This window comes from Cornus florida, unplaced genomic scaffold (assembly GCF_030987335.1).
Source record: "Cornus florida cultivar Cherokee Brave unplaced genomic scaffold, ASM3098733v1 CherokeeBrave_3.0.0_Hap2_Chr06, whole genome shotgun sequence".
In the NCBI taxonomy this organism is placed as follows: Eukaryota; Viridiplantae; Streptophyta; class Magnoliopsida; order Cornales; family Cornaceae; genus Cornus; species Cornus florida.
The window spans coordinates 24,076,496-24,104,170 of record NW_026775576.1 but is presented as its reverse complement, the minus strand read 5'-3'; the positions used below and the strand labels follow the sequence as shown (position 1 = coordinate 24,104,170).

General features: G+C 33.9%; 1 protein-coding gene across 1 annotated transcript; it reads right to left on the bottom strand.

Annotated features, from left to right (window-relative positions):
- Window positions 1-524: 524 nt before the first annotated feature.
- On the bottom strand, window positions 525-7,301 carry LOC132311206 (probable disease resistance protein At4g27220). Its single transcript, XM_059809003.1, has 4 exons — window positions 3,975-7,301; window positions 2,525-3,034; window positions 1,889-2,353; window positions 525-1,519 (listed from the first exon to the last, which is right to left on the bottom strand). Exons 1-4 carry the CDS (start codon window positions 6,669-6,671, stop codon window positions 833-835), a joined length of 4,359 nt encoding a protein of 1,452 aa, XP_059664986.1. The 5' UTR covers window positions 6,672-7,301; the 3' UTR covers window positions 525-832.
- Between the last annotated feature and the right edge of the window lie 20,374 nt (window positions 7,302-27,675).

The window sequence follows — 27,675 nt, the reverse complement described above, 5'->3', positions numbered from 1 at the left end:
TAAATAATGAATAAAAAAAAAATAGAAATACCAGTAAGTATGTATAATATTAATATATAATTAAGGTAACGGATTGGATCGGTTAATGGATTGGATTGGGTTTTCTAAGGGCCCAATCCGTTAACCGAACCGCGAACAGCGAATTGCTATTTTTTTAATTCATCACCGAATTATGAGATCTGAAAATCGAATCGAATCACACAGATTGGATTAGTTTGGACCGGATTGACAGATTATTTGCTCACCCCTATAAATTTCTATGTTCAATGGACTAGATAATTATGATGAAAAGAAAAAGACTCGGACTCTTCACCATCCAACCATATCCATGAAGATTATGATACAAATGAAAACATTGTGATACTTAAAAAATAAAATTCAGCACAAGTTTGAGACAACCACTTTTTGTAAAAAGAATACAAGACAGTGTGAGAAGCCAAGGATGGCCTTGATGTTTTCTATCCGCACCTCTTCAATCTTCATTAGCATTCTATCAAATTCATATAAGAATAAGAAGAAGCAGGTTTCTAGGGAGAAATGATGATCTCACATTCAAAGATAAAAGACTTTATCCCACATTGAAAGTGAATACAAAATTAAGTGTGAAAGGATATTATAAAAACAAGAAATAAATTGTAAAAGTTTTTGAACATTGTCCCACATCGATTGGGAATGAAACGTTATCCTCCACAGCTAGTCCCCGAAGTCTTCAATTCCGGACACTTGTATATATGAACACGTGACAAAAACATGTGAGGTTTGGTAAAGATGAAAGCAGCAGCAGATATCGTAGCTGAGAGAACACTTCTTCAGTTCGATGCATTTTTCTACTTCAAATACTGTAGCAACGAGAAAGGCACGTAGTAACCTTTCCGTTCCGCACATAATCATTAATGTCGCTTACACGAGCTAACTTCCCCTGTACGATTACTGTTATATCCACTGTGCTTAAGTATCCAGATGTGAAAGTCTTCAATTCTGGACACTGGTATATTTCAACAATCGTCAAGGATGGGATTTTAAAAGCATTGTTTGCCTGACAAAAACATGTGAGGTTAGGTAGAGATGAAAGTTTCAGATACCGTAGCTGAGAGAACACAATTTCATCCGTGGCATCTTCTCCTTCTCCCCCTCCTTCATTTTTAAATATTTCTTCCATCACAGCACAATTAACAATGCTTAGATCCCTGAGTTGTGTGAGACTTCTTGCTATTGAGAGTGAGAATAGATACTTCAGTCCGACACATTTTTCTACTCTCAATTTTGTTAGGTTGTGAAACACCAGAAGCCCCTGCGGTTCCATTATCCAAATACGCTCCAATTTAGGTAAATCCACTAGTGTCAATTTTTTCATTTGAGTAATCTCAAACCGCTGTAGCAGGGTAGAAACATTTACAAAGTTGCTGCAGTTGCTCACCTTCAGGGATCTTATTACTTTGCAAAAGGGAAGGACATGGCAAGTACCTTCAAAGATGCTCTCATCACTCAGTATCAATCTATCCAAGATAGGAAATTCAACCTGCACGCAGAAATCACTCATGTGTGGAGCTAGCATGTATATTCTGATTAAAAAACATAAAGCAAGCCAAGCAATAATGAACCTTCTAATTTTTAGTTCTAATTCCATTTTTATGCTCTACAAATTAATTCTCAAATTATATATATAACTGCATATTAGGTTGTTGACAAGAAACAGAACCCCCAACCCCCCCACCCCCATATCCTGCTCACAGCTAGTAGCATTCATTTGAGGCTCTTTCTATTTTTGATTTTTGAGGCTCTGGTATATAAATAGATGGATTTAAATTGGTTTGCAAATTTTCAATAACACCAGAGAATATTGGAATAATAGTTTCCTCAAAACTGTAATAGGAATTAATGGACATACCATTTCATTCGGCAATGGTTGTAAGGGGGCATCCACTGTATTTAGCTCCACCATATTCAAGTTCCGCAATGGTTCAGTGTTCAGGTATCGGCAAGGAAACATCTCCAATTTGGGACAGCATTCTATTGTAATTTTTATTACAGATGGCAATTCAGAAATGCAATTCCTGCCGCAAAAGCTCATCAGGGACGGTAGGTCTGTAAAGACCACTTTATTTAATCGAGTGAACACAAGATTGTTCTCCACTTCTTTTCCCATAGCTTTATAGCTTGCAACTGTTTCTTCTGCTCCCTTTGATCCTTCAACTTTAAATACCTCTTGCAGGGAGTCGCACCGTTTCACACGGAGCTCTTTTAGGTTCTGGAAACTTGTAAGTGATTCTGTTGAAGCAACATTTAATAGCTTGAGACACCTATAGTTGTTCATTCCCTCAATAAACAACTTCTCCAAGAAAGGAAATTTAACCTGCAAAACATTTATCACTGATTTCAAGGACGTGGATGCAATAAGAAAAAGCCAGTAGAACAAACGTTCAATTGAAGGCTCAGTGGAAATCTAAGTGACATCCATTAATTTCAGTTGTTTAGTGCACCCAATGTTAATTAGGATTAATTAATGACACATGAACATACATACCTTGTGGTTGAAGAGAGCTTCTTGTTGAGGAATATTCTCCTTCAATATGCTTTCTTTTTCATTTCTGAAGCAGCAGAAACTACTGAACTTTGGCAAACTTGAAAGTTCCATTTTGTTTAATTGAGGGAACACTAGGATCTTATCACTTGCTTCTTCTTTGGATCCTCCACTACAACAGAAAGTATAGAGCTTTGGCAAACATGAAAGTTCCATAGTCTTTAATTGAGGAAACACGACGATCTCATCACCACCTTCTTCAATAGCAACCACTTCAACTCCAGATACAATTGAATCACATGAATTAACTTTGAGACTTTCGAGTTTCTGTAACAACAGGAGTACATTGGGTGGAATGACGTTTACTAGTTTCTCACAGTCATACACTTTAATGAGCCTCAGCTGCCGGAAGGAATCTTCTGCTTCTGGACCTAGGAATAATTGATTGTCCCATATTGCTGTGAGACTTTTCAAATATATAATCTCCAATTCCTCCAAAGCTGGGAACCTAACCTGCAAATTTCATTACATCACATTTCATGAATTGATCTTGAAAAAAGGTTAGGTTAGACTATATTATACTTACTAGAATGTAATAATTCAATTGAAATGAAAAGATATGAAATCAAGGATACTTTTAGTTTATTGTACTTCAAAATTTTATGGGTTGATGCTCTAAGATTATTGCACATAACATATTTATTAGTGTTGATGATCTGAAATCACAAATGAAAAAAGAAATATTGTACTTCAAAAACTGTCATAGTGTTGATAGGTTTAGTTTATTGAAAGAATTTGTAGGTAGCTTCACCAAAACACAGGATTAGAAAAAGCTTACACAATTGAAGCATTTAAATACATAATTATATTGTTTTAAGAAAAAAAAAAATGAAATTCATAATTTAATTAAAATTGTACAAAAAAGTGTATCAAGATAAGTTTTCTGTATTATAAACATTAAAATATTTTTTCACTTATCAACAATATATTAGTATTAGATTGCTCTGCGAGATGACATTTTGACAAGTGGGTAATGTGGCGCTTTGCCCAGGAGAGAATTTATACGAAATAATGTCAAGATCCATTTGATAAGAGTTTGTAAATCAAATAGTCATTTTATTACTTTTAAATATATGTTAGATTTCAAGTAGGTAAAATTTTAATCAGGAGAATTCATTCAATCTATATTCAAAGGTTAGGTATGTTTTTAATATTTTGTATATTCAAATGTTTCAATTCATCTAAGTTTCATCAAATTTTGGGTGATATAAGTTACATTTTAACAACAAAAAAATAAAAAATTAAATAAATAAATAAAAAGAAATTGAGATGTGATATGGGTCCGGAAAATCCAAGTAGTCTAACCAAATTCAAACCAAACTTACGTTTTTCACCTTGAACGGTGAAGGTAGAATAGATAATAATAAATTTCAATGTTTGTCTAGGAGCATACCTTATCATTAAACAGTTGTGCATGGCCAGACACATTGCATTCTTCAGCTGATGTATTGGCATTGAAGCTTCTCAGTTTTGGAAGATTCCACAGCTCAATTTTCTTTAATTGATGAAAAGTAACTGTATCCATGATTTCATTGTCATCTCCAACTATTTCTTCCAAGATTTCACAGTTACGTATGGTTAATTCTTGGAGTTGCAGAAGGCCTCTTGCTGCGACTGCGGAGAAGAGATATCTTGAATGACTGTTTATTACTTGTAAAATACTTAATTTACTAAAAGAACAAGACACACGTGATCCGATGGTCCGTGAATTCAAATTTGGTCGGCCAAATAAATGTTCTATCCCCTTACAATCCTCAACTCCAAGATATTTCAAGTCTAGAAACCCCTCACCATCTCTGCCTTGACTCACATTCTTTAAAATTTCGAGTTCTACTAAATGTAGCACTTCAGCTTTCTCCATCAAAATGTGAAGCTCCCTCTTCAAAGGAATTCCCACTAGTTTCAATATCCTTGTTGCTGTTGCTGTTGCCGAAATTTTCCCGGAACCCAATGATCCTAAGTCAAACCCAATGGATATTTGAAATCTGATTAACGACTTAGACAGGAGCTCATTGATGGGCAGTAACTTGACATTTGGCACACGAACTCTTAAACTTATTAAGCGAGTCAATGAATTTAGTTCAACCAGGCTTGCATTGCCTTCAATCTCCCATTGGTCAAAGCCTGTAATGTGAAATTCCTCAAGCTGGGATAGACTTGATATGACACCTGGAAGGATTTTGAGCTTGTAAATGCCTCTCACATCCAACGAGCGCAGACTAGACAAGTTTCCTATATCCAGAGTCAATTCTTCCCGATTAAAAAAATCTTGAATGCTTAGTATCTCAAGTTTTTGTAACTCCTTGAGAAAAGCTAGGTTCACAAATTTGCAATTGTATAACTGTAACATCCGAAGATTTTGAAGTGATAATGGTACTGTCGAGATGCACATGCCAAGCAATTGTACAACTTCAAGCTTCTCCATCCCTTTAAAAAAGTTACTTGGAACTTCTGGTGAAGTAATGTTGCTTTGAGCTATTGATAAAGGATAGTGACATTGCAACATTAAGGTGCGTAGTGCTGGATATTCTAAATAATCGGGAAGCACACAATCCTTTTTCAACGTTAGTGAGATTGCTCTGCATCTTTTATATTCATCATCCTCAGGCCACTTATCCACATTGGCTTTCATTAGAAACATGAAATCTCCCCCTTCTGATGCAATGGAGATGGCGACATCTCGAATGACATCGTGCATTTTCACGAAATTTTCATTTCTACCTTCTAAGAGTAGAGAATATACCTTGAGGGTATTGACCATCGTACGAGCTCTATTCCTAGCTGTTTTCAATGAATTCACGCCTCGGAAAAGCCGCATTCCAAATCCATAGCTCGCCAAGTCATCAATAGAAATCTCAGCATCTTCTCCGAACAAACAACAAAGCAAAAAAATTGACTTCGCATCAACAGGATGTAGATGATTGTAGCTCAATTTTATGCGCGAATAGAGTGTTTCCGCCATTCCCCCAATGTTATCTGTCGTAGAATTTTTCAGTTGCTCAAGTGCATCTTCCCATACTTCCTCACTCTCATTCTTTAGGGCTCCTCCAACTGCAAGTATTGCCAAGGGTAAACCTGCGCATTCTCCACACACCGCTTCTGCCACAAATTGCATTTCATGAGTTACGATAGAATCTCCTACCTTCTTCTTGAATAGGGACCATGCTTCATCTTCTGATAAGATTCCAATTTGGAAGTTCTCTTTGTCCTGAACACCCATCTCTTTGCATACGTCTCGTCTCCGAGAGGTCAACAAAATTTTGCAACCCTTACTATGATCATCTGTAGCTGGAATTCCTATGTCCTCCAACTTAATTTGATCATCCCAAACGTCATCCACCATTACAAGAATCTTGTTACCATTTTTCAGTCTTCGATGTAGCCGCCCCTTTCTTGCATCTCCAGTCTCTTCTTCTAATTTATAATTCAAACCTTCTGCAAGTTCTTGTTGAATTTCTTTTATATTTGGATTGTGGGTAACAACTACTTGGGCAATCTCATCAAAGAGCTTATCTTTTTCAGCTTGTTGGGCAACTTCCTTCATCAATCTTGTTTTCCCGACACCTGGCATTCCATGTATCCCAATTTTGTAAATCCTATCATCTTTTAGTGCCTCCATGATCCGCTTAAAAACCGTCTCTCTGGATTCAAAAAACTCATACTTCATGCTGTTTGAGCGCCAAATACCAGTGAGAGGAGGTCGACGTGCAACAGTGTCAAATTTGCCCTCCTCCATAAGCTTGGTAACAACAGTCTTCTTCTTTTTTCCTTCCTTACCCAACCTGTAGCGTGAGCATACATCAACACACTTGAGATTTTCTGTGCCTTGTTGTAATCTGTTGCTGACTTCTTCCATCATCTCCAATCTGGTGTGCACTTTATCAAGCCACTTGGAGACATTTTTCTCAACGACTTCACCATTGTTTTCGGCTTCATTGACCCTATCCTGGACCATTTCCTTGGCATCTCTGAGTTTGTCAACTTCAACACGAAATTCCTCAATGTTTTGCTTGCAGTGAAGCAAATAACCAAATTGATGTACTACGATGGGCTCTATCATCTTTTCCACAATTCTACTTATCACTTCCATTTTTAGTTTCTTTCTTTTTCTTCTCTCTCTAAGGAGATGTACGATGCAATTCGGAATATAAAGGAAATATATAGAAATACAGACAAATACACCGAGTTTGATTTTGAATGACAAACAAAAGTGAGAGAAAAGTGAAGATTCACAAAGAGACACTCAAGACAGATACAAATTCAGGTCCAAGAGACAGCCTAATTCAAATTTAACAGGAAAACTAAGACACTGAATGCGAGAAATTGCACACACAAAGAGAGAGAGAAAGGGAGTGAGACAAAATCAGATTCATCCAAGAGAACAAAATACAAAGCAGGACATGGGAGCACCAGAAAAACAGAGAGGAAAAAAACACTTGTTGTGGTTGAGGAAACTAAAGAAGAGAATTAAAAACCATACCTCTTGCATATTCTAAGTCTGATCCATGAAAAATAAAATAGATGACAGGAAAGTGAGATTCAGTAGATGTGAGACAGTGAAATAAGAGAGAATACAAATTTTGAGTGAGATACAAATTCAGATGGTAGAGAGAGAATAGAGAATTTTTGACCCTATAGAGAATAGAGATTGAGGGATTGCAGATTGAGAGAGAGAGAGAGAGATGCAAATTCTGATGGTAGAGAGAGAGAGTGTGTGTGTGTCATGATAAGGTAAAGTAAAATTTTACACCTTCAATCAATCATGTGTGCACCTTATCACTGTGCTGTTCAATTAGAATTAGGAAACTGAAAATAAATAAATTAGAATTAGGAAAGAAGTTTACAATTAAGTTACCTTTCGAAAAAACAAAACCAAAGAAGTTTACAATTAAGTTCATTTAACCTTACACTTTATAAGTTTATAATACATATAACTCAACATATGTGAAATTTGTGATTTTTTTATTATTAATTGTTTTCTGTTTTTTTCCCTTTTTTTCAAAAATTTACACAAAATTTTCTAGGGAAGTCCCATTACACAAATGATTTCTAAATCTTGCAGATCTTTTGATTCTTTTCATAACAAAAGGGAAGTGAGAATGCCTACAAAACTTTTTTTTTAAATGTAATAAATGTCTCCTTAAATATTTCGCCTTTTCCAAAACACTTATATATTGATGCAAAATAAAGCTTTTGAAAATAAACTTAATATTTGTCTCCTTGAAATTTAAATTTTTTTTTAACTTAAACTCTTTTAACTATACTTCTAAAAGCTTAAATGTTGAGAAACAAAAATGTAAACTCATTATTATTATAGTCACTTTCACAACATATTGTTATTTTACTTACATATACACTTTTACAATATCTATAATATTAATTCAAAGAGGAAAAAAAGGATAAAAATCACTAAAATCATTTATTATATTAACAATCTTTATTGGCATCTTGTTTAATTTAAAATTATTTTGTTTAGTTAAAATTCATTATTTTTTTTTTAATCTTTCATCTAGGTATATCTTCTCGATGTGGAATCAAAGTACTCAAATTTTTTTTTTTCAAAAATTAGATTTTTGATAAACTAAATCAATTGATAAAGAAAATTTAATTCTCCAATAAAGTTTATTTCTTTACCTCTTTTCTTTTTAATTACAACTCATCGTTCTTTCTTTATATACTTCTTTCTAATATAATTTTTTTTGTCTACTATTAAGTTGTATTTTTCTTATTTTTAATTTTTTTCAAAGTATATATACTATATAACTAATATTTAAATAAAATTATATTATAATTATAATTTATAATTTTTTTTTTAACTGCGAAAATGAAAGGGAAAAAGAAAGTGCAAAAGGACGTGATTTTCATGTGATGGCACACTAGCACTGCAAAAGGATGTGATTTTAATGTGAGGCGTTACTAAAGAAAAACCAAAAGGAAACCATCAAAAAAATAAACAGTACCACAAAAACATTTCCAATTGCTTTATTAATGTTTTATTCAAAATTGGACATTGGAATTTCTCTCAAATATTTTAATAAAATAGAATGTCGAGTCCAACGCTCAACAAAATTTGCTTGCAAAATATCAAAACACAATAAAATAAAATAAAATATATAAAATTGTCCCAGTTGCAAGTTTATGTACTGGTGCTTAGACTTGAAAGAAAAATAATACTCTTTCGTAATTACCCTTTGAGACAACTTACTTAGTAATATACTTATTTAAAATTAAAAGAGCACCATGATAATTTTACAAAAAAAAAAAATGATAGAGAGTTCAAGAATCAAATATATCCGATTAAATTTATATACGTAAATAAAGAAATCAAAATATTTAATGACATAATGATAACATCATCCTTATTCAATTCAATTATCAAATATATCAAAAAATCAAATTATTTATAAAATATTTTTCTTTTTTTTTTCCTTTTTTTTTTAATAGAAATAATCTATGTTAGGAAATATAAGATGGGCACATTAAAATTAAAATTGAAAAAAAAAATTAAATTAAACCATTTTTCTTTATTTTAATTTTAAGATCCGATTTTAGGATCGCAAATGCAATAGGGAAATATTGAGATGAATGATTGAGGTGAGAAATTGCACAGAGAGAGAGAGAGAGAGAGAGAGAGAGAGTGTGTGTGTGTGTGTGTGTGTGTGTGTGAGATTAAAACCGACAAATGCAGACTATTGGTGGATGTATTGACAATAAAATAGATGATAGAGTCACAAGTCCCCATCTGTGTCGTGTCAGTCGTTTTGGATTTGCTTTTGCGTTATTGGTCTCCACAAAATTTGGATCTCTAATTGTACAAGTTGTACACGGTAAAAAGAAATTTGACCTCTTTCAAATTTACCAGCACAAATTACACTCAGTAAAATTGTGTCAATAATTCAACGAAGATTTCAACGTTAAAAAGTGTGAAATTTTTTTAGTAAATAATGTTGGTGTCGCCTGTCAGTGCCTTAAGATACTCTATAATAATTTTTTTACCTAGTTAAATACTCCAATTTATTTGACATTTTACATGTATGAAAAAATTCAAAATTTTGACCTTTATATTGAAGACCTTCTTTTACTTAATATATAACTCAAATTATCTAAATAACATATATTTCCTTTGTCCCATAATGGATGAATATTTTGGAACTGTAATTCACATTATTTAAATAATATATACTCCTTCTGTCCCATATGTATATATATACATATATACATATATTTATACACACACATTTGTCATTAGGATGAAACTTTAATAGAATGATGAAGACACAAAAGATTACTCCTAACTAAAATAAAACTCTACTTGGGAAGCACATTTTTTTTCATATTGAATATTCTCTTTTACTTCAATCACCTTACCTTTATAGGATAATGAAAATATATAACATTTTTACTTGATCCAAAATTTATATATTATAAATATAAAATTACAAATCAAATACAAATGAAAATATATAAAATAATAATAATATTTATGATTTTTTAAAAAAATAGTAATCATTATTGTTAATGACAAAAGTTACTCTAACTTTGAGAATGGAAATTTTTTTAAAAAGGAAAATGATGTTATGAAGAAATGCAGCGAAGGGATTTTATGCCATACCGACGGCCATAACAAAATATATCCTAACCCTGATTTCAGAACTATAAATCACGGTAATATCTAAATTTCTACCGTACAAACTTATATTTCAATAAAATTTACAAATCTAAGTTAAGAATTTGTAAAATAATAATAATAATAATAATAATTTAGGAGCCATATTTTGGACTAAACATTATTTTATGAATTCATTTTATTGAAAATTGGTCCCCTCACTCTAGATAGTTGAATTCAAAAAATAAAAAGGAGAAGTACCTCGCATAAAGCATATTTAGAAGAATATACTCTAAATTAAAAGTTTTCCAAGTTATTATAATTTGAATTTGTTAAAAATATTGAATGTAACATGAAATAATCACGTAAATATTAAGGACATACTTGGTTTGTAATTTAGAAAACGATTCTCAGAGAAATTATAAAAGACTATTATCTAAAAACAGATATTTTTATAATTGAGTTTTCACAAAATAGTTTTTAAAAAACTGAATTAAGCAGAATTTTTTTTATATAATTTTTTATTTTTAATTTTTTGAGAACAAAAAGTTATTTTTATATTTACAAACTAAATAAGTTCTAAGATGTGATTGGATAATAATATTTCAAAATAACAACAATTAAAAAAATAAATATAATTCAAAAGAATTGGGAAAGGAGAATAGTTAGAGGCCACAAAAACATGAAAACAGAGTAGTTGTCCTATTGAGATTACCTTTTCTCACATCACATTCATCATTAAAGATTGAAAAGAAAACCAGTGACAAATTCACATGCGTGTGCGCCATTAACCCTTTGGATAAGGTCCTACAATCCAACCAAGTAGGGAGTGATTAGCCATTTCATTTAAAATTAAATTAAATACTTCCAAGTGTAAGTAAGATATTAAGCTCGGCAGAACTTTTAAATAATTATGCTCAAAAAATTACCAGATGTAAGGAATTTCTTAAGATACTATATTTAACCTCAAAATTCTTATCCGAGAATCTCATAAAATGAAACAAGTTGGAGATAATTAAAAAATAACTTATTTTAAAATCTTGTAGATTTCTACCATTTAAGAATGACAAATAAATTTCGATTATGAATTTTTTTAACTCTCATATGATAATTTTTTTTGAATCAAATGGCATTTGGACCAATAATATAATTTACTCATATTTAAATATGAAAAAAGGTTCAAACACAAGTAAAAAGATATGTGTTAGGATTTCAAGTCCGAGGCACAGTGTATATATATATGCTGAAAATGGGGCATACAAAATATAAACTTTGGGTAAAATTTTAAGTAGGTCCAGGTAAGAATTTCTTGCGGATCTATAGTCGAACGCGTCTATCTCCTTAAGGAGATAAATATGGTATATTTATTTTCTCAAATCCATTTCCGGGTAAATGAGAAATTATCTCCAAAGTAAGGTATTTGATAATTTTAAAAGGGTATGCAAAATGTAGGAAGTGGTTGTTCCACGTTAAAAATAAAGTGAAACCAATTGGAGTTTATATAGTTTAAGTTTTGGAATTTGAGTTTAGGCCCAAGGGCACCCAAGTTTTTAAGAGGGGGAGGACCTAGGCAAACTTGGATTTTGGCTGCCGGTTCAAAATGAGCATAAAAGAATTGTCTTCGTGATCAGAAGTTGGCTACCAGTTCAAAACAGGCAGAATGTAAACTTCCTACTTCAAACTTCTAAAACTTCCTAAGTGTTCTCACACACTCACATACATTTCTAAAGCATGAGTGTATTAAAGTATGAACACTTGGACTTCTTTATTCTTCAAATCCACTTCAGATTTTCAATCTTGAAATTCTTACTAAAATATTACAACTCAAACCCTTAAGACAACATTTAATTTACCCAAGCAGAAAAAGTAAATTACAATGATTGTCAAAAACCAATAAAAACATAACTTTTCTTGAACCATGTGAAGCTTCAACACTTGTAGCATCTCCCACCTGTAATCTGCACATTAGCTCAACAAAACTACTCGTGAAGCTTAATCAAGAAAAATAAACAATAAACATATATCAATATGTAACTATCAATATATATATATATATATATCTTCCTCAATTCTAGAAACTCTCCCCCTCTACCCCTTTTTGTTACAAATTGACAAATAAAGCTCATCAAAAAAGGAAAGAAATAACATGGGAGAATTAACAAGAAGATAGTTCAAAACTATCATTCATGCATAAGATATAACAATAAGTACAACAACATGATGATATATAGTAGCAATGGAACCAAAAACAAGTATCCAGGATAACACATGTTCCATCCAAAAGATAAATAGAACCAATCATACTCAAAATCACACACATGATATCTCCATCTAATCAAAAAATGAAAATTCCTAATAAAAACTAAAAGCAAAATTGTTTTGGTTTTTTTATTTTTTTATTTTTGTTTTCCTGATATTTGAAAAAAATTATGAGATTGCAATTTCCATGAATTTCATGCATACATAAGATCTAAAAATTTCTGAAGAATTTAAGAGAATTTTAAAATATGAAATTTTTAGACACCACAAATTATTCAATCAAATCAATTCTCAAGCATGCAATCACAGCATGAAATTCAACTTGCAATTTTTATAAAGATTTAGAAATTTGCCTAGCAAGTTCATATGTATGTGTGTGTGTGTGTGCAATCTAACCTTATCAAATTTTAATCAAATCACATTGATTAACTGTCGAAATCATATTGATCAAAAAACATCCAGATAAAATTGTTTTGAGCAAATTTTACTAAGCAATGCAACTTTCACTTTAAAAAGTTGACGACAATTCTCTATTTCGACTTGTTTCCCTCTTTCTTTTTACTCAATTAGCTTTTCTTCAAAGTCTAGTATGAGCTTTCTAACTAGTCTCAATAGGTAGCCTTTTCCTTAGCAAAGATTTTCAGTATTCTTTTGATTTTTCTTTTTTTTTTCATGCTGAAAATTTTCATTTTTTTTTCATGGTTTTTTTTTTTAAAAATAAAAAAAATAAAAAAAAAAACACAATAATCTTTATAACTTTATGAGCAATATGACCTAGTCAACTTTACAATGATTTTCAATTAAAATTTTCTTAAAGTTGGACTAGTTCACATGAAAAATATGAACTCAAGAAACTCATCTCTAAAAAGTAATAAATAAAGCAAATTGTCTTTCAACATATAGATTACACATCAAGAACCTTTTCATCAAATAATCATGTGTCCCCAATTTGCGTTAAAAATTAATTAATTTAATAGAAATAATTATCACTCATGTATTGACAAGAAAAACATGATTATCACTTTCTCATAAAAATAAAAAAAGCAACCTAAATCCTAAACTACAAGATATGGTCTGATGTAAACAAAATATTCATCAAAGCATAGTCCATGACCATAAAACCTCTTTAGGACTTAGTTAGGGGGGGTTTGCACCAATAGACCTAATAGGAACAAGTCTCATACATCAATAGGCACATAATTGACTAAGTCTTCCTTTTTGATCCACACAGTCTTTACATTCAACTTTTGAAAAAACTTTTCAATTCCAACATTTTTCTTGCTTGGGTAATTCTTAGCACGAGAATTTTTGGGTTGATTCACAAAATTTTGCTTTCTAGCATGAACCCTATTCTTAGCATAAAAACCATAAGCACGAAATTCAGAAAAAGTTTCTCTTCTTTTCCTATAACAATAATATTGGCTATGTCAATTCATACCATAATAAGTGCAATGCAAAATAGTGGGCATATAAGACATATTAGCATGTGATGAATCAAAAATCTTAGATTTATTTTTAGGCACATTCAAGTTATTGGGTTTCACAAAAACAGTTTTACCCTTACTACTAGATGAAGCCTCATTAAAACCTAAGCCAGTTTTGTCATTCACATTCTTACCAACATTAATCATTTCATCAAGTTTAATCTACCCAAAAGTAAATCCAATCAATTTTTCTTGTGACTTTTTCAATTCAATTATAAGAAATTCCAATTTAGAAACAAGAGATTCTTTTGCAGAATTAACTTGACTTACCTCACCTTCTAGGAACTTTATCTGTCCTTGAAGATCTTCAATCTCCTTCTTTTTCTATTCACTTTCCTTCTTCTAGGTGTCTCCGTGCTTCTCAACTTCTTATAATTCTTTACCTTCTTATTGAAGCGCTTCTTTGCTTGAACATATGTAACATACAATTCATTGAAGACTTTATCATAATTCTCCTTTGTTACTTCCTTGTAATAATGTTCATCATTAGGTTTTGCTATGTCCTCAAAATCCGAGTCATCTGTATCAGACAAAGAAAAACTTTTAGAGGCATCATTATTCACAATAGCAACAAAAGCAAGAGAATTAACATTCTCATAAAAAGAATCATCATTAGAAAAATAAGCATCATTGGATTCATCACATGCAACAAAGCTATTTTTAGGACTTGGACAAACTGTTAATGTATGACCTATACCACCATATGTCCAACATTTAATCTCAGTTTCTTTAGACTCCTATTCTCTCCTTTTATCTTATCTCTCACTTCCCCTATATGAAGACTCTCTATTCCTAAACCTTGACTCTCCCCCTCTCTTAAGTGTATTCATCTTTTCATACTTGATCAAATTTCTGAACCTCCTAGTGATGAAAGCAATTTCTTCATCAGACTCACTATCAAACTTAACCTCAGACTTTGAAGCTTTTAGGACTAAGTATTTAGATTTTTGGGAATTTGCATAGTACTTCATCTCATAGTTCTTAATGTGACCTACAACCTCATCAACTTTTATGGTACTGATGTTTTTAGTTGCTTGCAATGTTTCAACTTTAATTCTGAACCTTTTAGGCAAAGATCTAAGGATTTTCTTGTTAATTTTCTTATCTGTCACTTTTTTTTCCAGGTTTCGAATGCCAGACACAATATGGTTGAGTTTCATGTAAAACTCAAAAAATGTTCGTTTTCTTCCATCTTAAGATTTTCAAATTGAAACACAACCATCTAAATCTTTAAAGATTTGACTTCATCTGTACCCTTATGGGTAAGTTGAAGTATATCCCATGCTTCCTTTACAATTTTACAATGAGTAATACGAGCTAACTCAGATTGGACAATGGCTTTGAATAAAGAAAATAAGGCTTTAGTATTGCCTTCTTAAGCATTATTCTCAACTTGAGTCCATTCGGACTCTTCCTTTTCAGTGGTAACACTATCCTTTATGCTTGTAGGTTATTTATAACATTTTTCAATTGCAGCCCAAACATATTTACCTTGAGTCATAAAAAAAGTTGTCATGTTAGGTTTTCAAAAAGCATAGTTATCACCATCAAACAAAGGAATATGTTGACTAGATCCACCTTCCTTAAGAACGCTATCCAAATCAAATTTTTGAATTTTTTTTTTTTTTTTTTAAAAAAAACAAAATTCCACAAGGAACAACTCAATATATAGAGGATGGCTTTGATACCACTTGTGAGTTGTGCGAAGTGGAATGGTTGTAGAATATAATATGGATAAATAACCTAAAAGGGGTGAATAGGTTCAACTTGCTCTTTTATCCGATTTTTGCTTAAATTAAATTTACCGAAATAAAAGAAAATTAATCAAACCACAAAGCAAAAATAAATGCAAGTAAAGTTAGAGTGATACCGGATTTTAGCAAGGAAACCAAATGGAAAACCTTAAGATTTTGTGTGTTATCCCAAGCGTAAAAAGATTTATTACGTATGAAGTAAAGTACACTGAACTTTGACTCAGGCTCACACCACTTCACTCTATCAAAACCCAACTTACTAAACATCTCTGGTTTTGCAACTCCTCCGTCCAACAGCTCTCAACAAACTTACTCCTTGAACCTTGTAGAAGATTACTAGTAGATCAACAACACTTCGCAAAGAGCCTTGATCCCTTAAAAGTGTAATCTAAACACCTTTCTTCTTCAAATCTGAATTTGTTGTAGAATGAATGAATTCTGTTTTTCGGAATCTCTGAATCTTCAATTATGCTCATATTCTGATGAGATGGAGAACAACATTACTAAATCACTCTTGTGTTTATGTGTGTGTTCTCAAAAATAAAATCAGAAAAATCTGATTGATTTTCTGAATAAAAACATCTCTCAAAGATGGCTCTCAATTAGATTTAAATTTTGTATGCAAAAAGCCGTAAAATCTTAATTGTGAAAACATGTTTATATAGACTTTCAAAAACCTAGATATGCTTGGAAAATAAGGTAAATTCGTGTATAGGATTTTAGAAGGAAGTCTAGACCAAAAAGGAATCAAAACAGATCAGGAAACTAAAGTTACCTAAGTAGATCTAAAGCCTTGAATCAATACTAGATTTTGGCTACCGGTTCAGAATGGGCAAAGAAGAATTCTCTTCATGATCGGAAGTAGATTTGGTACTAGATTTGGCTACCGGTTCCCAATTGACAGAATATAATTATTTTATTTGGCTACATGTTCCTTGATTGGCTACTAGTTCGAAAAAGAAAGAATGTAAACTTCCTACTTCAAACTTCTAAAACTTCCTAAATGTTCTCACACACTCACATACCTTTTTAAAGCATTATTCTCATCATCCCGGAGTATATTAAAGTATGAAAACTTGAACTTCTTCATTCTTCAAATCCGCTTCCAATTTTTAATCTTGAAATTCTTTCTAAAATATTACAACTCGATTGGAGTTGTTTTGACAACGAAATTAGCTAATTAGAAAATATATATATCTCACAATCTCCCCAAAATATATATATATATATATATATATATATATATATATATCTCATAGATTTAACTTGTTACAATGATTTTATGTATGCATGGATGTTTAATTAAGATTGCATCCTACCAAATGTATGTTTTCAGGACGGGGTTGAACTATGTTTAGGCTCATAAATGAGCCAAGAGGATGTTATGGACTTAGAGCAACAAAACCAACCCAAAGGGTTAATAAAGCTCAAATCGGTCGACGTGTGGGGCATTAGGCGTAGACCAGTATCTCAACAGAACCAGCCTTTCAAGTGCAGAGCCAAATTGATCGACATCTAGACCTATACGTCGATCGCTTTAGCTGAACTGGTCGATGTGTGACCTGCACACGTCGATCGCTTTAGCTGAACCAATCGATGTGTGACCTGCACACGTCGACTGATTCCTATTGCTTCCTAGTTTTCATTTCTTCTCCTCCTTTGTCCAATTCTAGCCTCTCCACTAAAGCCATTATACACTATGAAGTATAAAATGATGTGTTAACTACATTCTAACCTTATAAATGACTGTATCGCCTTTAGATGACCTTGGGTTCGATTAAGGACCCGGATAATGATTCGGACCCCTAGGTTCGACTCATTACAATTGAGAATTCGCTGCACTATTTCATTAGAGATGGCCGGAATTGTTTCTCCATCGATGAAGAAATATAGTCAAAGAGAGTTGTGATTTAGTTCTGGTGGTTCATTATCCGGAATACTATTGTGGTAGTGGTGGTTTTGGGGTGGTGATGGTGGTAGCGGCGCTATTGTTAATTGTGGGGTGACGATGGTGGTTGCGATTACTGGGATAAGGATGGTGGTGCTCCCAATAGTGGTTGTTTGTGGTAGAGAGAGAGAGAGAGGGAATGTTCACTTTCTCTCTCCATTGATTTCGCTTGCCAACTGTGGGGGTTAGAGATTGTGGTAGAGGTGGCACCACTGTGGTGGTGGTGGTGGTGACTCCAATTGTGGTTCTGATGATGATGCTGGCGACATCGATTTGAGGTTGTTTGGTGGAATGGCTATTTAGGAGAATACCTTGTCTAAAATTATAAATTGACTAAAATAACACTTATAACAATATGGTAAAAACCTAACAAAAATGATTTACCCATTAATTTTCATAAGTTATTTTATACGTCCCGCTTGGTGGACTCAACCTGTAAAGACCCGAGTTTTTTATTCAACTCGGTGCGTCAGCGGTGACCCGAACGTAAATTCATCAATGAATCAGAATGTGGATGCAAAAGGTAAAACAATGGTCTCTAGAGATACTACATGTCTATAAGACACCATGTGACCCCCAACGAGGTCACGGAACCCAAACAAAACAATTGCGGAAGTGACGTCTCAAAAACGGATAAGAATGAGCCTAGGGGCAAAATAGTCTTTTTTAAAATGAAAGTGGGTACTGCCAAGCACACCATTGGAAAGAGAACAAAAATTTAATGAATTTAGACTCAAGAATCACATGATTCGGAGTCCGGATGGAAAAGATATGAATTTAGAACCAAATGGCCTTCTCTGTTTTGGAGTTACCACGACCCTATTTCACTAAAACTACAATAACTCTCACTACGGTTGGATTTTTAATGCATGGTTGGTACCATTGGAAATCTAACTTCAAGCTCTTGAGTTTAGACTCAAGAACAACCTAATTTGGATTAGAAATCAAGAAGTTATGGCTCTCTGAATTTGTTATAACAATGCTATCCAAGAAAAATCAAAAGAAGAAGGTTCCAGGGAGGATCGGCCAGCTGAACCCTCATCATTAGCCGACCGAACCCCAATCATTAGCCGGCCAAACCCCAATGATCAGCCAGATGAAACACCAAAAATCCCAAAAAGGCTACTGGAATGCAAACTCGACATGTGTCAGCCGGCTGATTTCTGTTATCAGCCGACCGATACACCCTGCTGCAGTAGAAAAAGCTGCTATAAAGAATGGGGAATGTGCTTGGTCCATTTCTAAGGCTACGCATGCTTCCCATTTGGTCTGGACAAGTTTCAAAACATCTTTAAACCTTAAATGAACAACCATTACATGCTAAATCGAAGTGAAGCTTTAAATGACACTCCAATGCATGAATTTTGCTTAAATTTTCATAATTCATCCAAAAAAAGTTCGAAGGTTGAAATCCATGTATTCCTTGAGATGTAATCATGCTCGCATGTGTAAAATGATAAATTAGATGCGCTACAATGGCCTACGGCCTCATGGTATACCTTATGCAAAATATGACCCTTCAACACATGAAATCCCTTATAGTCCCTAAATAAGCTATGAAGTTAAACTAGCATACATGTCATATAAGTGTCTTTGACCCTTAACCTTATTACATATACATCCAAAGAGTGACAAAAAGTGCACTTAAGTGCACATTACATTGCTTAGACAATAAATACAAGTTTTTATACAATACACCAAAAAAGATCATGATATGCTAACAAGTGCATATTTAATGTCACCAAAAATACTCCAAGAAATCTAGCAAGTCTAAGAGTGTTGTGCATCCCACAATAAAGCTTCTTTACCTGAAAAACACCCGGTAACTTCGGGGTGAGTAAACAAGTTTATTCGTAGGGAATGAACATGCACAAGTTCAATTTATTACAAAGTTTACAATTTAATAAAATTTAGTCCATGCTATTAAAATGACTTCGGAACTTTTAACATAGCACAATGAGATGCAATATCACAAGGTTATTAAGTTTGAAAATTAAAGAGTGAAATCAAACTAAAATGGATACTTGGATTTCGCCCGGACTAAAACCGTACTCTTGAGATCACTTTAGGGCTATTAACCCATGGGTTCCTTCTCCTAGTGCGCATTATAGTGTAGGGAGCTCTCTATCTCCCGTACTAGAACCAAGTCCTAGCCATGTCAAGTTCTTGATGATATCCCAAGTTTCCAAAATCAACACGTAGAGCAACAAGTCATAATATGTGATAAAACACAATAAGTTCCGTGAATTACATGGCTAAATCATTAGATCAATATGTTAGAAATTAAATAAACCAACTAGGTAATTTCTCTAGATTTCAAGAGTTCTCCAAATGATTCCAATTTAATATATAACAAAGAGTAACTCATGGCCATGTCATATATCAAGTCTAAAATGGAATATAAGCATGGTACAAATAATAATTATTTAAATGAACTTAAATTAATTAATTCTCTAGATTTAAAAGCTTATTTAAATTATACCAAATTAATACAAAACAAGGATCAAGTCATGGCCTTCCCAAAAATCATATCTTAGCTTAATTTCATGCAAGGTACTCTTAACTATTAACTTAAAAATTTGGATCAAGACATGTATTCCATATGAACCAAGTTATAAAACAAACATAACAACAATATCATAAGTATAAATCACCCCTACCTCAATAGAGAATTAAATCTCTATAAACCAAAGCAACCAAGCTCAAAATGGGAAATTAAACTAGGGTTTTGTAGAGGAGAATGAGAGGAAGATAAAGTATTCCAAGCTTATAAGTCTAAGGTGAGTGGAAGGGCACCAAAATGAAGCTTAAAGCTTTAAACCAAGCTTTACTTCAATGGTGGCTAGGTTAGGGTCCTTGAGAGGAAAAAAAATGAATGAATAAAATGTAATGAAAATCCTAAGTTAAATGTGGTGGGATTCTCCACTCACTAGGTGCTCTTGCATTACCTCACACATACACACTTGCAAGACTAAAGGTGAGTCCTACACTTGTCATGAATCTAAGCAAACTTTCAAGATTTAAAATCAAGCCTACACTTGTCAACCATCCATGCCAACAAGTGCTCCTATCCTAGGCCAACAAATGGATGAATCTCCACCCTCCATGTGTCATCAAACAAGGCTTCCAAGTGGTTCTACTACAAGATCAACAAGTGGCACCATGAGAGTGTGACACTTGTCACATTTTTCAGAAATTGCAAAAAGGTCATTTTTGAAAATATCTTTCAAATTAAATTTCAAAAGGGTCCCTAAGACGAAAAATAATTACTTTGCATAATGACGCTAAACCCCAAAAGTTTAAGAAAATTACCAAAAATTATGCATCCATACCCTTTACAATAAAAGTAAATATTTAGTATGCTTTTCTACAAAAGTAAAAATGTAGATATCATGGAAATTAAATATCATGGATGTATGCAAAGTCAGAATCAAACCCGAGCACAAAAAGTGAGGTTATGCAAGGAAAAATGATAAATAAGAGAAAGACGAAATAGGAAAAAAGTCGAAAAAAAAAATTAACGAAAAAGAAATGAAGGAAAATGACTGGGTCATTACAACCTACCCTCCTTAAAAGGGATTTCGTCCCCGAAATTGAATCGTACCTGAAAGAGAGAACAAATGGGGATACCAAGAGCGAACCTCCTGTTCGAGCTCCCAGGTAGCCTCCTCAACGCTATGGTGTCTCCACAAGACCTTAACCAATGGAATGGTCTTGGTCCGCAAGAGCTGTTCCTGTGAATTAAGAATCTGGACTGGACCTTCCTCGTAGGTCACGTCCTTATCAACAACCACATCAGTCCACTACAGCACATACGATGGGTCCGGTTCGTACTTCCTCAGCATAGAAACATGAAAGACATTGTGAACCCTATCCAGTTCTGGCGGTAATGCCAAACGATAAGCGACTTCACCGACACGCTCCAAAATCTCAAATGGTCCAATGAACCTAGGAGACAACTTGCGCGTCTGTTAAAATCTCATAAATCCCTTCCGCAGAGAAATCTTGAGAAAGACATGGTCTCCTACCTCAAAAGACAAGGGTCGTTTCCTCCTGTCAGCGTAACTCTGCTGTCTACTCTGTGCGATAATCAACCGCCACCGAATCAACTAATCTTCTCTGGAGTCTCAATGACAATGTTGGGACCCAAGGTAACGGTATCACCGACCTCGGTCTAACAACTAGAGATCTGCATGGCTTGCCATACAACGCCTCAAAAGGTGCCATGCCAATACTGGTCTGGTAGCTGTTATTGTAGGCAAACTCAACCAAAGGCAAGTAGTCCTCCCAACTACCACCGAAATCCAAGATACAAGCCCGTAACATATCCTCTAATATCTGGATGGTGTGTTTTGACTAACCATTAGTCTGAGGATGGAATGCCGTGCTAAAATGAAGCCCTGTATCAAGAGCCTTCTGAAAACTCTGCCAAAAATGAGACGTGAACTACCGATCCCTATCCGAAACAATGGATATAAGAACCCCGTGAAGCCTGACAATCTGCCTCACATACAGTCCACTCAGTCTCTCTGCACTGTCTATCATTGCCATGGGCAAGAAGTGAGCCGTCTTAGTCAACCTGTCAATTATGACCCAAACGGCATCATTCTATGCCTGAGACCTCGAAAGTCCCGTTACAAAATCCATAGTAATTTGCTCCCATTTCCACTCAGCTACTGGTAATGGTTGCAACAATCCTGCCTATGGCTGATGCTCTGCCTTTACTTGTTGACAAGTAAGGCATCGAGCCACAAACTATGAAACATCCCGTTTCATGCCCTACCATCAAAACTGTCGCCGCAAATTATAATACATTTTCATACCACCAGGATGAACTGCGAGCCGAGAGTGGTGAAAATCTTGAAGAATGTGCTCACGACAAGACAAAGGAAAAAATATCATCCCTTTGTACCTGAGTCCACTGTCTGAATGTAAGGTCCAACCCTCTACATTCTCGCCGCCTGAAATCTGAACATGGATGGCCTTCATCTCCCCATCCTCCAACTATGCCTCAATAACTCTGCTAACAAGTGTCGGTTGAGCCACAAGGCTAAACAAAATAGCTGGTGAAACATCCTTACAACACTGTAAACCAAGATCTGCAAGCTTTCCTAGCATTCTTCATCTGTGAATGGAAATGCTAGCAGGAGTTCCCCACGACTTCCTACTCAATACATCGGCCACTACATTGGTCTTACCCAGATGGTACTGTAACTAAAAGTCATAATCTTCCATAAACTCAACCCATCTACGCTGTCTCAAGTTCAAATCCTTCTGAGAAAAGAGATACTTGAGACTCTTGTGATAGGAGAAAACCTCAAACTTCTCCCCGTACAAATAGTGTCTCCAACCTTCCAGGGCAAAGATAATTGCTGCCAACTCTAAATCATGTGTCGGATAGTTCAACTCATGAGTCTTTAACAGTAAAGACCCATAAGCAACTATGCACATCTCCAAGTTATAAAACAAACAAAGTTGCTCTATTTTACATACATCTTCACTCAGGGATTTTAATCAAGCTTAGAACATCTCCAAGCCCCTCAATATAGCTTCCAACAAAAACTGAAAATTCCAAAATCCAAGTTCTGTAACCCACACAGTCGTAGAAAAACTGAAAAACGCACACTCGAGGGAAAAGACTGCTCTTCTCATCTTGGAGCCGGCTCTCCTAGCCTTGGAGGCGGCTCCAAGACCCCTTAGAGCTGGCTCTACTTAAAAGAGAGCCTACTCTTTGGCTCCAAGAGCCGGCTCTTCAAAACTATGAGCCGTCTCTCCTCTGTTCCTTCGTCTTCTCCACGTCCGATGAATTTCTGATGAACTATCCTCCATTCCTAAGACTTCTTGGTCTCTAAACTGAGTTCCAGTATGTTCAATAGATAATTAAATTCTTTATACAAACCCAGTTATCCATTGGAACACAACCTACGTAACAAAACTTAGAACGAGGTAATTGTTTATTCCTGAACACTCACTGATTAAAGCATTCAACCCTATGATCCAGTTTAATTCCACCATATTCCCATGTGTTCTAGATTAATTAAAACCCTATTTACATCAATTTACATGTATTCAATTAAAGGTTGAACAAGAAAACCTCAAAACAAGCAGTACATAAACATACAACGACGGTTAGTTATAAAACAACAAAGGCACGAAGACGCACATTAATTTAACTCATTTTTATCTTCCTGGAGTTATGTCAGCCATGCAAAGAACACGAGCCAATAGAAAAGAGATAGGATTAGAACTTGCCTTTGAGATTTTAGTTCAAAAATCCCAACGTCGTCTTCTAAGTTTTCCGGCGACTCCTAATGGAATCCCTCCTCTGTTCTCTCTCTGCCTCCACAGTAGTGAATAGGGTTCTAAAACCCTAGGCAGAACCATATTACGTATATTTATAGGTTTACAGGTTTACACAAAATCCTAGTTTAACTTAAACCCTACACTGAATCCTTAGCCGGCCCATAAAACCCTATTTAAAACTGCGTCGGCTACATACATAACTTCTAAAAATACAAAAAACCTAATCTAATAAATAACACCTTTAACCATTATAATAAAATAAAATCTAATTTAATAAACAACTAAAATAAATAAAATCCAATTAAATAAATATGAGATTAAAATAATTAATCAAATAACACAAAAACAAACCATTTAATTAAATACACAATTAAATAAAATAATTAAATAAAACAACCACATAACACAAGTAATTTAAATAATGCACAATTAATAAATTAAAACTCAATTCAACAATTAAATAAATTCCAAGACAATCCTTTTAAAATTAGGGGTATTACACATATCATCATTCATATGCCCCTATATCCATTAGTAATAGACTGTGCACTTCATTCATATACAATTGACATATGGAGTCTTTGCTAAAGAGTGAGTTAGTTCAAGCTTGCATAAGTTTCGAAAGAACTCATCACTTGTGCTAGAAATGCTAAGACCATGCACATTATCATATAATTCATATTGGTCAACAATTAAGGCATGAGAAGCCTTCATTACCATGAGTTGGTAACGGACATTAGGACCCCTGAATGCGCATCATGAAAAACTGTGTTTTTGGCTAAGTGTGAAAAATGAATTTTTGAAATAATGATTATTTCAAAATAATTTTTCCTGGTAATAACTCTTTATACTTCAACTAGCCTAAACTGATTTTATCAGAATTTTTGACCAAGTACTAAAACTGGATTTCTACATTTTGATTTAGTTGGATTTCAATTTTCTAATATTTTTTATTGAATCCAAATGGGGGTACTTCCTTATTTACATTGTAAACTTAAAGTAAATGGACATATAAATACTGTAAGGTCTATGCAGATGTCCTGTACACAAACTGTCTCATCTGTTTACTTAGAACAAAAATTCCTGAAACTGCAGTTTCATTTCGGCAGACCGAAATGCATAGGCAATATGAATCGGACGACCGATTCTAACAGAATGTTTTAGAACAAAGGAGGAAGGTGTTTCGGTCGACCGAAACAAAAGGCCAACTTATTTCGGCCTACCGAAATAAGGCATTCAACAGACCTCATTTCATTTCGGATGACCAAAATAAATCTCATTTCAGTTCGGTCGATCGATGTAAGTCCAGTTTGAATCTGAATGGCTATTTTCCTCTCGGGCAGTGTGCACAACAGCTATAATTTTGAATTAGCTGCTAAAACTCTATAAATAGAGTAAGGGGACTTAGAGATTTAAAGTTGCTATACTTAAGAGACATCTTCTAGCATCATAAGGGCTTTTATTCTTCATTCATATCATACTCTCTCATCCCATATCATTCATAGAGTATTGAGCTTCAATCTATTCATATATATACTCTAGAGTGAGCTGAAAGTTGTGAGCTAATATTTGCATATCAATCTTTGAGAGATACATTTGTATGCAACAAATTTGATCTTCAATTTTTAAGGGCCGGTGTGGCCCAAGGAAGAAGAAGCAAGCTAGCTTCATATTTGTAAGGGTTGGTGTAACCCAAAGAAAGACTAAGAGAAGTTGTCTCTTAGCAAGGAAAAGCAAGGAGTTACTTCTAATCAAGGTTTGCTCTCCACTCGTAAGGAGGTGCCATAGTGATTGGGAAGTCTCAAGAGGGATCTTGAGCCGAGGAGTAGGAGTTTCCGAACCTCGCTAAAATCACCAGGTGAATGTTTGCAAATCTCTCTTCCCTTATCTCCTTTACATTTATGCTATTATTTGCTTATGTCTATATATTGATTATTGCACAATTGTTAGAAGGTGTTAAGTAGAATTTGCAAATCCAAAAATTGGCCATTGTTTGCCATAGACTCTATTCACCCCTCCTCTAGAGTCAATACTTGGGCAACAGGTGGGCTTAGAATTTGACCATTAGATTTAATCTAATGGTCACTATAGAAAGTACGGAAGAATTTTCTCATTCCATAGAGAACAAAAGATCACTACTATATATATATATATATATATATATATATATATATACACATACATATTTAATTAGGGATAATTTTGTCATTTTATAGCAACAATCAACTTAAGGGAGTGTCATTGAAATTAACAATAGGGTAAAATGCAAAAAAAAAAACCCTTGAACTATGGGGGTATTGCAATAAACCCCCTAAACTACAAAAAAAAAACCCCTAGACTATGGATTTGTTGCAATTTAGTCCTTGGGCAAAGATTTTGGCACCAGAAAAGCCAAAAGACTGAAGTACCTTTATTTAAACGACGCAGTTTAAGGCAAATCAAAGCCTCAGTTAATGGAGTACGTTATAGCATGTGGATATCCATTATTATGGATGAAAAGTGCTATTTCGAAGGAGTTTTCTAAAGATATTGGAGCAGTAACTTTGCTTCATATCTCTAGACGGGAGATTTGATCGAGAAGTTATATTTTATCATGGAAGATATGCTTGGGACTAATATCCTATGTTTTCATGGATAATTGGAAGTGTTTACTTCGGTTTTTAGATTTTTTTCTGTCATATTGTTGGTGTAAGGAGGTTTGTGTGACAACATTTGAGGTTCTGTATATTTTCGTGCAGACCTCTCACATGTTGGTTTGGAGTGGAAGCAAGGGTTGTACAATCAGACCTTGATTTTATTTAACGATACGTCGGAGAGCAATACTCTCCTTTGTAATGGTTTGCGCACGATTTGGAGGCAGCACCAGATTTACGTCAATAGTCAAACTCGTATTTAAGAGTTTTCATCAAGAAGTAGATTGCTCGTGATGTCTTTCATATAGGAAGCACAACAATTTTTAGAGGAAGGTCAATTTTATTTATTCAATTTGACTTTTCAAGGATTGTGTTTATCCACTGAGGCGGTAGCTTATACATTAGCGTTACTAAAACATTAACTATGAAGGATATGGACAATTTAAATTGCTTCTTTGTGTTCTAGCAATTTCCTATATATGATTATATAATTTTAAATCATGTAATTGCAGTATAATAGTCTCAGTTAATTGTCTGACTTTGATTGTACTTGTATCTGGATTAATTAATGTATTGCTTATTTATTTCATCAATTATTGGATGGAATAGTGGATTTAATTGCTTAAAATAACTTAGTAATTAATATGGATGTTATATGGATTATTTGGTGTACTATTTTATTTGTTGCATCATATATTGGATTTTGTGGATTATATGCACCGGTATGGGACGGTGGCATATTAGAAATGGACTAGATTAAAACGCTAAGTCCTACCTGTTTTGAAATAAGGAAATGGATTAACTAAAATGTTAAATCCTATTTATATTTCATGTCAGATCAGCTGAATCAGTTGGATGACATACCGGATGTTTGTTTTATGTTGTGTCAAGGTAACGAATAGTTGAGCGGCACTACTTTGGTTTTTGGATGGATTTTTTATATATGATTATGGTACCTCGATATGAGCTTAAGTCTCAGGATCGATGGTTAAGGAGCGTATATGCATTGGGATGCATAACTGGCTATAATGGTTAGAGGTGTACCCTGTTAAGTCTAGGTACTCATGCCTACTTCAGGTGCGTTTTGCATGTTGCCTATTAATCAGG

Coding starts and splice junctions, on each gene's coding strand:
- LOC132311206 (XM_059809003.1), bottom strand. CDS start 6,671: ATGGAAGTGATAAGTAGAATTGTGGAAAAGATGATAGAGCCCATCGTA. Junction 3,035..3,974: donor CACAACTGTTTAATGATAAG/GTATGCTCCTAG, acceptor TGAAATTTGCAG/GTTAGGTTCCCAGCTTTGGA. Junction 2,354..2,524: donor AAGCTCTCTTCAACCACAAG/GTATGTATGTTC, acceptor AATGTTTTGCAG/GTTAAATTTCCTTTCTTGGA.